We start from the raw sequence: 14,933 nt of genomic DNA, 5'->3' as shown, positions 1-14,933 counted from the left end.
TAGAAGTATGAATAGTGTATTAAAAAACACAGAATAACTTTCTTTGAAATGGACATTTCATGAAAATGAATGTTGGAATATGAAAAAAGCCACAGCACTTTTGCACCTCATGAATGTCACACAAATTAAGATAGCTGTTTAAACTCCCACTATTGTAGAGTTGTGTTGTTTTAACTGTTGATTTTATCACAATGAGAGAAAAATGAGGAATGGAAATATTTAAATAAAACTCATAAACATGGCCAAATGTATTTAACTTACAGAGGAAACCTAGTTATATTTCACAACAGGAAGATTTTACAGAAGGAAGATTATCCCTTATTAGATAAATACACCTTTCCAAGTCACTGCTCAGCATTTTATGGGGCTTGGCTGGAAAAATAGATTGCTTTTTCAAGCCAGTATTTTTTACACTTTTTTAAAAAGAAAGACATTTAGTTTTTTGTCACTTCAACCTCAATTATAGTCGAGTTTAAAACAGTTTGCCAATTCAGCATCCCTACCCCTCTGTACCTCCTGAAAGGAATAAATCTTAAGTATTCAGACAAGGAAAACAGTTTTTCAAAGAACACTATAGCCATGCCAATTCTCCTTATTAAAATCCTATCACACTTTTCAAACTGCTACCGACTTCTTGCTTCAGTCAGCAGCACCAGCTCCACACAACAGGCACTGCTGGAGAGCCACCTCATCCTGACATTTCCACTGCAACATTTTGCCCAGGCTTAGCACAAAAACGCCCCAAATAATATGAATAACTGAATCCATCCCTGACAAAAGCAGCTCCAACTCTCCCAGCCCATCAGTGAATGCGAGAGGTGCGGGATGCGATGGCATCCTGCTGGAGGGACGGGGGAGATGTGGCAGGCAAAACACAACTACACATCTCAGACAAGGTCAACAGCCTCACAACCCTGCAAAATGCATTAGCAGAGCTCCAGTGACCAAGTTATCAAAATGTCCTTTGTGCCAAATCGCTCCTGCAGAGGCTCTGCCAGGGCAGGAACTCCAGAGCAAGAGTGCCATCTACTGAACCCGGGACAGGAGCTGCTGCTGGCCTCCCTCTGCCTCCACATCTGCCGGTTCAAACACACCAAATCCATTCCTCTTAACACCAAAACCCTCCCAGTCATGAGGAAGCAGCACCCTGAGGGTCACGAATAGAACTCAGCATTTTTCAGAGGCAAGCTGCACATGCAGAGTTTGGCCAGATGTGTTATCTTGTGTGTGAAAAAGCAAAATTACCTTAACTGAACCTCCCTCTTAGCTTAGGAATCATTTGTCACCATCTGTACAGTCCCCACCTCTGCCACACACCAGCAGCAGATGAATCCCAGAAAGGGAGACATGACCTGTGCTGGACACCCTGGGACACAAGTGGTTAAACTATTTAAGGAGTTGATATTAAAAACTTCGAAGTGACAGCATTATTTCATGACTTTGTAAGCTTTTTTCAGATTCCACCTACTGTTTTGATTCAATGAATATCCTGGAGGATGTTTCACAGCCCAAAAGCATGCTATGCACCTCTGCAGGATTCTGCACTTAGGAAATTAAAACAGGACAACCTAGGACATTTTGTTATTGAGTACAAGATTAAATTCAAGACTTCCAAAAGGCTCTTTTGTTTACTTCTTGCTTTTTAAAATACTTCTTGCTGTCAGGAAGCAGGACAAATGGGCATTTAGCCCCATTACGCAAGGTTCTCCTCTAATTTTGAATTCTGTGACCTAAAACACTTCAAATACAAATTGAAAAGATGAGATTTTTAGCTCGAACAACATCACCTTGTATTCATAACAAAACCTGAAACACCACAAAATCTACCATACATAACAGTTTAAATGTATGCAGCTCCTATAACAATAGCAACAAGCCATAAGTAAAACCTCCCTACCCTTACAGGAACAAAAAACTTAAGGGCTATTTTTCTGCATTTTTAATGTATTAAGAACAATTATCCATGGCAAGACCTGGATATTAGTTTGTTGCACTCAGATTTTCATTTTTCCTCCTTAAGGGAACTCACACATGTAAGAGGAATTGTGGGCAATTTTGGTTTTTAAAGTCAGCCTGTACGGCTTCAGAGAAAAAGATTGGAGAACAAGATTAACATTCTTCATCTAGTATTAGAAAGAAGCAAAAAACCCCAAACCAAGGTAGAAATGGGTCTAGTCTGTAAAAATTCTTTTTTTCTTGTCTGTACATATGGAATAATTTCCATGGCCTGTACTTGTGAATTTATAGCACAGTCTGCAGAGCAGACTGATGTAAGTCAAGTGATTTAAATAACTCTGAAGATGTAACAAATCACAAGCACAAGTGCCTTATAAATAACACATTTGAAATAGTAGAGGTTCTTGCTGTTTTACTAAAGAACCATTAATCGTTACAAAAAGGAAGCGAGACAAATTAAATACAAACTTCTCTTGCTTTCCTTTGCTTAACTGTAAATGAGCTCAGACCTAAAAGTGAACTGAATAAACTGAAGCTGACAAAGATCCTTTATCCACAGAAATGGTTGCAGTCATCACAAACTATTTTAGCATCCTGACAACAAAACAAATTTCAGTCACTTGCACAGAGGCTTCTCCCAATTATTTACATGGCTTTAAAACTGCAGCAGGAAAGATGATTGTTAAACAAATTTATTTCATTTGAATAAGAAATTATATGTTGTTTAGACTTTAAATAAAGTTGCCAGAATTTTAAACAGGTCAATTTTGCATTACAAAAGTTTAGAAGACTATTTAGACAGTGAAATTTTGAGTGTATTTTTAGCCTCTCCAGAAAGTCAGTTAATGCAACACCTCACACAGGAAAACTTTATCCATGGAAGCAGAAGATGTTGTGACTCCTCAGCTAAGGTAGCTTCTGCAGGAGCCTTCAGCATGTCACAAACCCTCTGACCTGAAGAGACCACATCTCCAGTGGCAACAGGTTATTCAGCCCTCAGGACCTGTTAGAGTCACTGCTTCTCTGACAAAAAAGATGTTTATTCAGTGTCAGATGTGCCTGCAAGGTGAAGGCAGACACTGCAGCTGGCAGCAGAGCTTGGCCAGGGCAGCACTGGGGAATTTATTGGTATCCCCAAAGGCAGGAGCAGATTAGCCCAGGCACAGCTATATCAAATATGTCTAATATTAGAAGCTTGGGCTAGTTTCCCCTGACACGTCTAAAACACCTCTGTTCATTATACACCCATTGATTTATTTGTCTTATACACTCTATCACACAAAATTGACTTGCTTTAAAAAAATTCTAACAGTCAGGCTCCTTAAAAAATTACAACAAACCTCTAAAATTTCATTTAGGGCTCCAGGGCACCTTACTTCTCTCATTCCCCTCCAAATAGTTCCTCCAGGTTCCAAGTTAAAGCTCCTGTTTTGCATGTAGGAGCACAAATTGGATGGTCATGAAATCACTCACTCACATCCCAACTTCCTTTGGAAAGCTGAGATTGTTTTTGGCAGCATTTCTGGATCGGAAGCAAACTTACGATGTGGCGTTGACTTTTAAATAAAAAATGAAATATTCTATTAAGCTGCAGCATTTCTTTTAGAAACATGGCAGTAATAAACATCTGTTTTACATGGCAGAACATCTCCTTTTCTTCAAACTGTGCAACCTTTATGCATAATTTTGGCTCACAAGGGCAAAAACATAAATGCAAGGGAACTGGCCAGATATTCCCTTGCGAGAACAACACCTTCACTGTGGTTGAGGCAAGAAACTTCTCAAGCAGCCCCTGGCATGACGGGCTGTTCAGTTCAGCCCCAGTCCCAAGAGAGAGGGATTGGCCATGCTCATAAGTTAGTGCAGGTCTCAACTCCCAAACAATATTTCCATTCACATTTCCGATTCTTCTTCCATCTTACCATTGCCAACCAGCACCAGATACTCTGTAAGTGTGCACAGTAAAGTCTGCTGTGACTTTATGAACAGACACTGCCTTTTGGATTTACAGGCCCCAGATCAAAGTAATTTTGATCCTTTCTTTCTTCAGCGCCTAAAGGCTTGGTAAGTGCAAACAAAAACTTGTAAATCCACTTCCTAGAACGAAACAAAATTGCCAGAAATGACCAGGTAAACACTGCTCACATGCTTTTGTAGTGGTCAAAAGAAAGAAGCACCTTTGAACACTAATTGCAGAGAATCATGCTAAGACAAATGTTGGAAGCTCATTGGAAGTTTCATGAATTTTACTGGACACCTGCATAAAGCACCAGCTAATTAAATAGTCTAGACAGAGAGGAGTTACTCAGAAGTGTACACTGAATAGTAAACAACGAAAAGGCAGCGGAAGCCATGCCAACGATACTGCAGCGCTTCGGGAAGCATGGATGACTTGTGGGTGTCCAAAGCAAAGGAGAGAAACACCAATGTCATGGATAAATCTGAGGGACAACCAAAACTGTCACTAAGGAAAATTCTGGCAGATGATAAAGCAATTTCATTCAGTCTCCAAGACCTTACTTGATGGTACAGTTGCGGTCTTAGCGCCGAGTTCTCAATCATAGTGTGAACCATGGTGATTAAAGGTTCATTCTCTTTCATCTATTTCAAATCAGGAGGAGCATACAGCAAACATCAGTTTACAGCATGGCTAGATTTGAAAGACGACACTGTAAAATATAGCCTCTACTTTAATTCTTTCTAATAATGCAGTAGATTACATTTTAACCCATGCTTTTTATATATTCCATCATTCAGTAATACCAACATCTGAAAAGTTTAATAATATCAAACAAATATATCAAAAGTAACGCAAATGCTCAACACCAATGTAATATTTGTTCACCAACACTCTCCCTTTCTAAAAATAAAGCTTAAAACAAGTTTGGCTTTGCATGGTATTGAAATGAAAAGGATTATTGGATTTTGCAGCAGGAACTCTCAAACCTTTATCAGAAAACCTTTTAAATTATAGATTTAATAACTCAGTGTACATTAAAAAGATATAAGCATTCCCAGCCTGTGAATAGACTCATGTCCACATATCACAAAATGCCTTTATATCCTTTGGAGCTTTGAATCACTGCCTGATGCATTTATCCACCCCCACACACAGGAGTGAAACCATTTTGGAACTGGCCAGACATCTTCTATAATGATTAGTATTTATTGCTAAGCATGCAAGTGTCAAAATCAGATACTTTATGACACATTGCATACATTTAGGGTTTCAGAAAAGTGTGCAACACAGGAAAAAGGTATGGGATTTTGGTCTTAAAAAGGAGACTTTCCTAACAATAAGGGGGAAATTATGAAAACAGGTGGTTTTCTTCTCCAAAAGAAAACTGAAAAGTCACTTGATGCACAATTCTCCTCCTGTTTTTGCAAAAACTGCTTTAGCAGAAACTTTAGCAATACCTGCTTCTGGCATGGTTACACAAAGTGCATGAAGGAGCATTCATGATCTTTCACTTTGTATTTGTATGCACTCCCCATGAATTTGCATAACAAGGTTTTCTTTCATAGATGGAAATGCAACAGAATGAGTTTTTGATGACTTCTAGTATTTCTTGCCCAAAATTATTTAGGAAAAACCTAACTTTTACATTTGGAGGAGTATTTTTTTTCATCTTATTTTTTCTTGTTGTAGACAGAAAACTTTTTTGTTGTTGTTGTTTTTTATCCATTGCAAAGTCTAATCAGCTGGTAAGTTAATCAGTCAATAACAGGTACCTTAAGAAGCTTATGATGCTCTGTTTGTTCAAGGCAGGGAAAAACCCCTAAACAAGCAGCCCCTAGCACTTACTCCATCGTCTCCACCATATGTAAACAGAAAACCAGAACTGACACAAGAAGTTGTTCTCCCTCTCCATTAAAATTTTGTCTACAGAGTGGGTGCATTCCAGAGAGTAGTGATACTAAAACAGATAAGGTTGCTCTCAACAATTGCTAATTGTTGCTCTCAATAAGGAGAGCAACAATAAGGCCCAAAGCCAAGCAATCAAATACAGCCAACTGATAAATTAATAAAAGAAAAATTTCTCTGAGGCTCAAATATTTTAGTAGGAATACACAGGTTTGTATGCATTTTTATTATCAGGATTTCAACCACTTCATATCCTCTACCTAATACCTTCCTACAATATTTCAAATTTTTCTCTTCTGACCAGTAACAGGCAGTGCCAGAATTAATTTCTGTTGAACTCTTCAAAGTTTGTTTAAATCCAGATTAGAAAATAAGCAATGTGTATTTGCTCAAAAGACATTTTGAAGTAATGTTTGGTCTTCTAGAAGCTCCAACTTTGATTTACAGGAGTTCTTCCAACATTTTTACTACTACTGAATCTCTCTCCCAACTCGGCAAACCTTGAGCCAGCAGAGTGGTTGAAAAAGAAAAGGGTTCTGGACAACCATTTATTTGGCCCTAAGACATAGAAGAAATCATATTGCTGGGTATCTGTGGGCCAAATCTTCAGGCTTTTTTTTCTCCCTCTCTGAACTCCAACAACAACAACAAAAATTTTGAAAGCATAATACAAAACCATCAGAAAGTACAAGGTGAGAATTTTTGAGCATGGCCAAAGGAAACAGCCGTATAAAAACAAAGCATAATTTCCAAAAGGTGATTGAATATTCTTGATTCTTGACAAGAAAACCACCTCATCAGCAGCCAGCTTATTGCAGCAGAATATAAGTTACCTTCCCTACACATCAATTTTAGTCCGCCTGAAAAGTCACCTGTGCGGTAACAAATTTATTATTTATTGTTGTGTGCAGTACTGAGCTCTTTGTGACCAAGAAGGTGAGAGTTGAGGATACAGGGACTCGAGTCCCATCATGTGCTATAAGCAAAGTAGGTTCTGACACTATTTACAGAGATTAAACATGAGCGGAAATACCTAATTTAAGTACAAAGGACATTTAAAATCCAGAGAAGGTAAGTGACTAATCCAAGCTGGTTACAGATGCTGGTAACAAGGAGGAAAGGCCTCAATTACACTGAAAGAAATTTTGACTTTTTTATGCTTTTAACATAAAGGGAAATTGGTATTTGGCAAAGTAATGAAAAGCTATAAATGTGATACCACCCCTAAAAGCAGTGGTACTCAAAGCAGAAAGACTTTCAGGGGGATTTATTTCTTACAGGTAGATGACAGTATTATAAAACAAGAGAAATGAGTATTCCAACCTGCTCTTCCACCTGATTTTGTGATTAAGGTAATAGATTTTAGACTTGATTTCTAAGTTGTACTGATTCCTTGCATCTCTGGTATGGCACAACTATAAGACTTACACATTTTCCTAAATCAATGCTTACCACATCACATTTTTAAATTTTATCTGGTGCAAGTGAAAGGAAAATAATTTTTACTATTTTGCATCTTGTACATAGACAATTCCCCCCATTTAATCCAGCCCATCATACTGACAAGCTTGGCTAACCAAGCAATAACAACAATTTTACATTTCACATTGACAGTTATCCTTTCTTGACAATGAATTACACTGTTGAAGACAGAATAATCACTCCCTTATTCCAAAACATTATAGACTGGAAATATTTGAGTTGGATGAAATAGTTTGGTCTAATTTAGCAAGCAGTGTGTCCCTACTGTTTTGGGCCTGCTGCAGCCCCTTAAAATACAGAGATGTTTGGGAATGCATTGCCATCAAACTGAACTGGTCACAATTCCCACCCTGTTTTCGTGAGGTAATAGGAAAATAAAGTCAACCAAGCCCATGTGAGTGTGCATTGTGTGTCTCTGTGCACAGCTGGGGTTTTCAATAACTCACTGAAACCCCAGTAGAGGAACATATAAAAGTTTTTAAGTGTAAGGCTCAAAAGTTTCAATAAAAGACATAATAAATACAAAAGATTCTTACAAAAAACGATTTTTATCTTTTTAACCGATGGTCATCCAGTTGCTTATTTTAGTTCTAAGCACTTATGACTATCTTTTATAACTGCTAGCCAAAAAAAAAAAATCCACTTCAAAACTTCTCAAACACAACTTGTACAGAAATCCCATTTGGTCATGTAACAAGGCCATTAAGAGAGATATTACAATTCTTCACTTGGCAGTCAATTACGTTAATGAAGACCTGTACCCTAGTGAAGAACTGAACCCTCACTCCATAAGATACCAGAAACTGGAAAGGATTAAAACCTTATTCTTATATAAATCCTTCAGAATGAACTGAGAAAAATGAGAAAAGGAGCCATGTTATGATTTGTTTAAAATATTTCTTCATGTTTGACCTCCTCTTCATTTAATGTCCTGTAGAAACATCTCTTTAATTTGAAAAATCGAAATTCTTAGAAGTGCCCATTTTTTATAAATTGCATGTGTGTCATATGAGCTTGGAAATATATTAGGACTGGTTAAAGAAGTTAAAATGCTACAGTTAGTGTTATTATGAACAGGAAATTAGGAACATATTTAGAACAGAAAAATGAATTGGTGATTGGCTACTGATTTCTGATAAATTTTAAACTGAGGGATTCTTTTTCCACATAAAAGCTCAAATTTGTGATCAATTGAGATATCCTATGCTGTGAGCATCATCCAACTTCACAAAAAGCACTGAAAATCCTTCTCCCCAAATATTTCCAGCTTTGATAGGAGCAGGCAAAAAGCATTAAGAAATATAAACACACAAGTAAATTGCAAATCCCACCTGGTGATCCAAATATATGGCATTCCTTTGAAGGTGATGTGAAAGAATCTCATTCTAGCAGGCAGCAGTCAGAGGGGAAAAGGAAAGGGACAGAAGGTGCAGAATGCATGAAAAGAGCTTGGAAGGATGTAAACTAGACAGTGATAGACAGTTCTGTTTTATGGAGAAATACAATGCTGCTTTTAACTGCTTTTTTTAGCGAACTGTTAACAAGTTTTGAGCCCGAAACAAAAATGATGAAAGTTTGCTACGAATCAGACCAGGAAACCACTACATTTCATTTTGGTTTACACATAAAACACAGTGAGCTTATGTCAATGTCCACTACACAGGCAACTATGAACCCTTTGATAAATCCATGTTTTAAACATGTCCTGCTTTTTGTACACATATCACAAATAAGATGTAATCTGATTGCAGGCTGCATAAACAGCAGATTAATCTCAATCTATCATGACTAATTTTGTTTGTAATACAAAATAATAGATGAAAACCACTTCATTTTAAACCTGAATGTCCTGGGGTGACTTTATGATGCTTTTGTCTATTTAGCCCAGAACTCCAGCCAGCTACTTTAAAATATTCCCAGGTAATTTTGACTTGGCTTATGTCAAAAACCAAGACCTCAAAGGGTTGATAGCGGAGCACCACACACACACAGGATTAATGCCACTCGCACAGGAGCCAGGGAACTTAGCACAGAGCAGACTTGGGTTAATGAATGGCTGTGGGTTAGTGAGGATGGAGCAGGACACACATTGCTGGATGGCTGACCTTTGGGCTGCTGGCCTCAAGCTTTAGCTGCATGAGCTGTGCTAGTGTGTGCTCCCGGATACTACTCAGCTCCGCCTGCTGCCGTCTCAGCTTTATGAGCAGCAGGGTCAGCTCCTCCGGCTGAGGGAGTGCAATGTGAGAAGCCAAAGAGCAGAGAAAAGGTTAATTGGTATACCAAACAACACCTCAGTAAAATAAGGCACGCCTCATAAAAGGTTTGCATCTAAGAAGTACAGGAAGGTGCACCTTCAGAGCGCCTTGCAGGAACTCCGGCAGTGATACGACACAAGAGAAAACATTTCCCCCTGTTGAACTCTTCCAAATATAAAATGAAGGGTTAGCCTTTGACTGCTCAAACCAGCAAATGCCATAAAAGTCAAAGATTCTGTATTAAGGACAAAAATAATTGAGGATTTTGCAGGGCAAAGTCTGTGCAGTCCTCAATTTTCCTGATGTGCATATCAAATTGGTGATACTGACTTCAGTCAGGGGAAGACAACTCCAGCCCCTTAGGATGTTGTTACCTGTATGTGGGCAGCCATTTGAGCTTGGTGAAAGAATCAAAACATGCCCTCAAGAAAATGTAGTTTTAAAAATAATTCTTCAGACAATTATTTAAAATAATTCTTCAAATGTATGTGTCAAAATTGAGAGGAAAAAATGATGACAATCCCATGTTTACTGAACTACCTCAGAAATAATCACCTTTCACAAAATAAATCTGCACAAGCATGACAAAAATAATTTTCCATCCCACCTTTCACAGGTCTGAGGCCTCCAGTTATTTTATTGCTTTCCTTCTATGACTAAGCTGTACAATACAGCCTTAGGAAGGGATGAAGAATAGCATTTAAGACTTACTATAGATTATATGTATTATGGAAATTAAGTCCACCTCAAATGGGTATTTTTCAGGTAATTCCACACAGATCAGCTTAGGTCAGTTTGCAAAATTCTACCTGAACCATTCCTGGGAACCACTTCTATTAGCAATACTCCAAAGAAAACAAACCACTGAGCACAAGTATTTTTGTTATGTTCCTGTTTGCTTCTGTTTCTTACACTTCTCCAGAAGTCAACCTTACAGGAGGTTAAATATTCATCCAGCATTTTGATTTTCTCACAAACCCTGTGAGTTAAACATAGCCCAAAGCTCCTGAACCCCTGCTTGCCCTCTCCCACAGGCGCAGAACTTCCCCAAAGCAAAGAAGTAAAGAGCTCCAGAGAAGCCCACACTAAAAATCTGAAAGTGAATATGTGTTTCTCAGAATTAAGAGGAAAAATCCCTGAGAAGCAGCATGGCACCAGCACTTCTGTGAGTTCAGAACAGAGGAGCCCACAAGAGGGAGCAAGGGATTTCCACATAGCTTCAGCTGGAAAAACCATTTGCTTTTGAGGGAAAACCAACACCAAACCCAAGCTGTCTAATGGCAGTTTTCCTTCTTACAGCTCTCCCTCAATACCTGGATTTGAAATATTGAATTCCAGAGGGCAAGTGTTAAGAACCCAGACTGCTCTACAAGGCATTTTGGAGCTCTCTCCAAAAACAGGCAACAGTGTTTTCAGTCTGAAAAGTAACATCCACTCAAAGCACAAGGAGTCTCATTTTTAGGAATATGAGAACAAAAAGTGGCATCTTCAAGCAAAAGGGGCAATGATCCACTTTTTCAAGATCAAAACTCCTTTTGGTACATTCTGAAACAGCTCAATTTTAGTGCATTAGGAATAACCTATTTCATGGCACTCCAACCCAAACTTTTTCTCTACAGAGGAGCCCTTAGAACAGAACTTCTCCTCCTCTTTAGACATTCATAAAGTTGCTGCAGGCGCTGTGCATTTGATGCAGGCCCTGGGACTCTTGCAACAACCATAACACCAACTTTTCTCAGGGCTACCTACAGGCTTCCTCCTCTGGCCCCTGCACTGTTCTGCTGTGGATTTCTTGTTGGTTTCCTGGACCTGCTTGTCCCTCTGGAGATGAGCCCAGAATGGCTGAGCGGGTCGCGAACCCCAAGGAATGTCTGGAAGGCTCCAGCTACCAAAGGCCAACCCCAAAAGTCCCTGAAGGTGCCAGAAATCTGTGCTGAGAAGTGCAGGAAACAGGGCTGGAGGCAGTAGAAGGACTGGCTGCCCACAGTATGATCCAAAAAAAAAAAAACCAAACCAGTTTTCTTAGTTCATAACTCTCTCAATTGGTATTTTTGGATGGACAGAGAGATTACAAAAAAGGAGACAAAAACTGGTAAAGAAGTGACATCAATTTAGGGCAATTTTTTGGCTGAGAGTCATGTTTCAACTAGGAAAGTGGAGAGTATTCACCAACATTACTTTGATGAAATATCTTCAGTGAGAATTTCAGCTCTACCACAGTACAGTGTCAGAAAGGACATCCTTTTATAAAACACTCTTTTACATTTCCAAAAACACCAAACTTCTAGGATTTTCTAAATAATTAATGGAGAAATAACTGTTCTGTGATGTAGTCTATCCTCTCCCAGGAATTTCAGCAATGTATCAACAATGATTAAAAAATAATAAATCTGTAATTCCCAAAGAAAACCTTGACTCAGCAGCTACACAATATTCTTAGAATTATGTGGAATCACAGAGTACTTCTTCCCCTGATAATTTAAAGAAAGGTTACATTTAAAGCAAGCTTTAACTGGAATAAAATTTCAATGTTGCCTCTTCATACTTAAAGAATTATTGTTAAAAAAAAACCCTGATGTATCAAATAAAAATCCAACTCACTGTTTTGCCTTGGAGGTTCTGAGGAGTAAGAGGCTGTAAACTCAGACCTGCTGGCATCGACCTTCTGTCAGGCACAAAGACATGCTGCACAAAAAAAAAATAGCACAGTGTGACCCACAGTTGTTTTTAAAGACTCAAAAACTTTAAATGCTAACACAAAAAGTCAAGCCAACTTCCCCCTCATGAAAATTTGCTATGATTTGTACCAGTCATGCTCCCTGTTGATTTACTACCTAGGTTATTCAAGTCTCTAAATTTTAGAAATAGCCCAAATTTCATATTTAATTTAATTTACAGTTCTCTCTCATTATTGTTGCTCTATTGACAGAGTGCTGACCATGAGCAAGGTCTACCCACAAATCACAATTTTTTCTGACAATACACCAAGAGACTCCCACTACAGTTCTATTTCCAAAGCATAAGCAATATGACCAGTAATACTCCCCGAAGTGGGTGTTTTTCACTTAAATGTATGTTAAATAAATGTAGACATTAGCTAAGAACATTGAAAAATATTAAATATTCACAAATATGAAATGTTTTGTAGCAATTTTAAAGGAATCCTGGAAAACAACAGTTTTAGCATAAAAACGTCCACAGCCATGGCAAGATACCTTAGGAATACATCTACAATGATTTGTGATAAAAAAACCATTGAGGACTTATTTCCTTTGCCAGCATTCCAAAGGGAACTCATAGGCCACAGTTCATTTAAGGACAGCTGAACAATAGCAATTTGGGGAGGCAGTCTTTTTCTGTCCTGCTGTACTCTCAAAATATTAGGGGCAGATTGCTAGATAAAGTAAATACTGTGGGTGTAGTGCAGCATTCTCAGGGCTGCAGATGTCATTTCTATTTCAAGAATAACAGGGAAGGTCTTGGAATAGTAAGGAAGGACACAACAGGACAGAAAACTAGCTGATGTGAAAAGAAGTAAGAAAGAAAATTTTCAAGCTGCAGGGTGACTACTTTTGAGTAGGCAACGCCATTTAGACATAGACAAGCAGTCAATTCAAAACCACGTGCTGTAAAAAATAGAAAGTTTTGGCATCTGCTCACGATGTTCTCATTCCTGAATTTTCAAACCATGTCTTCATTGACTTCTCAAACCCAAATAGTTACACACAAGGGGACTCATGCAAATGGGCATGTGGATGTGAGCACAATTGCTTTATGTTTGCCAGGTGTTGCAATACCAGCCTTGCCTCATCCTCTGAGGTGAGAAAGGATCAGCAGAACAAAACCAAAAGCCACAACAAAACCCAGCTCTCCTTTCTGGATCCTTTTCTCTTGGGAAGCAGCTCAGCTTGAGCATCCTCTGCCTGCCAGAGTGACCAGGCAGAGCGACCAGACTGAGGCAGACAAAGCAGCTTGTCCTGAGCACACAGCCCCAGCTTGAGGAGGATGCTTGATAAATGCACACATGGCTTGGGCTCCTGGACTCTGCTGGAAGACACCTTTAGTACCACTCAGAGAAACATCCCTCTCTCCTACTGGGGGGCTTTAACTTTCTTTAGTAGCTTTTTCTTCAAAGTAAGTGTCCACTTTCCTATAAAACTACTGGATGACTGAAAAGACTTCATCTTTCCAGCTCCAACACATGAGGCAGCTTCTGCAAGTTCAGCCTTGTTCTCTAACCATCTGATTTTAGCTAAGTGGACATTAGTCTTCTTTCTGTCTTGTACACAATAAAGAGTATTGGAGTTGTTTTTCATATCCTTCTCCAGATATTCTTTCTAACTCATCACTTGTGTACAAGTTTAAAAAAGGTAATGGCTTAAAAGGATAACAAATGCTAGCAGGAATTCTGCAAATGTGAGAGACCAGCCCAGGACAATAAGATTACAGTACTGTAGCACATGGAGAAAAATATATTGATGACAAAAATTGATGATCTTGTGGATAAATGCTCCGGCCTATAACCACTGACATATTATGAGTAACAATGTTTGATCTTCTTGTGATAGAAGAATTACAGAACATTGGATAAATTCCAGAGCTTCCTGTTTGGATGGCTATCTATGCTGAAAAACTTAAGATCTCTATGTAGATGGGGCTTAGATGTTAAGTTTACCCTACTGTTTTCAAATAATCAGTCTTCTGATTACCCATCTCTTAAAGACAGGGGTGTATTTAAAGTTAATGGCAAAAGCCAGTTTTGTAACTAATTAAATACAAACCAAACAGCATGAAAAACTCAAGGGAAACAGGAGGTTTGTATAAAAGGTACTCAATACTAAATGAATGATTAGCATAAAGTGTTCAACAAGGAACAAAAACATCAGGAAGCAAAACATGGCTGACAGGACAAGCAATATACACTCTGCAGCACTGACCCAGTGGCATTTCTCAGATATGTGAGAAACATTGATTACTAAATTTCCAGAGCAGTTGAGACATAAAGGATGCCAAAGCAAAATTACTCCTTTGGTGATAGGGGTCTAAAAACTTCAAAATCCAACACCTGATAATCAACTCTAAGTTGTTTAAACTGCTTTAAGTTGTAGTTATAGGTTTTTTCTTTCCCTGGATAAAAAAAAAAAAGATATCCAAGCATGAAGTTTTTAGAAAAATGCTCAGGAGCATTTTACATCCAACAGAAGGAGTAATTTTTATTTAATTATTTCCAATCTATTAAAACCCATGGTAACAAAGCATGCTGGCTGTAACAGAGCAGCACATATGGCACTCAAGTTCACAATTCTTCATGTCTCCCTCTCAGTGGTTAAGCACTAAGGTTGTGTGCATTTAGACTGATCTTCAGTGATCTCCCT

General features: G+C 38.5%; 1 protein-coding gene across 15 annotated transcripts in view; it reads right to left on the bottom strand.

Annotated features, from left to right (window-relative positions):
• PLEKHA5 (pleckstrin homology domain containing A5) overlaps positions 1-14,933 on the bottom strand; it is a 154,036-nt gene that overhangs the window by 23,768 nt on the left and 115,335 nt on the right. For 7 of the 15 annotated variants that reach the window (XM_031060542.1, XM_031060547.1, XM_031060543.1 and 4 more), the window contains 3 exons: positions 12,160-12,243; positions 9,409-9,528; positions 8,635-8,688 (listed from right to left, as the gene is read on the bottom strand). In XM_031060542.1, coding sequence (XP_030916402.1) covers positions 8,635-8,688; positions 9,409-9,528; positions 12,160-12,243 — 258 coding nt within the window. Of the gene's footprint in view, positions 1-4,476; positions 4,558-8,634; positions 8,689-9,408; positions 9,529-12,159; positions 12,244-14,933 lie in introns of all 15 variants that reach the window. The other 8 variants (XM_031060548.1, XM_031060544.1, XM_031060538.1 and 5 more) reach the window with 3 other exon arrangements.

Source organism: Geospiza fortis, unplaced genomic scaffold (assembly GCF_000277835.1).
Source record: "Geospiza fortis unplaced genomic scaffold, GeoFor_1.0 scaffold13, whole genome shotgun sequence".
Lineage (NCBI taxonomy): Eukaryota > Metazoa > Chordata > Aves > Passeriformes > Thraupidae > Geospiza > Geospiza fortis.
The sequence above is the reverse complement of the archived record's forward strand: the minus strand, read 5'-3'. Positions and strand labels throughout refer to the sequence as shown.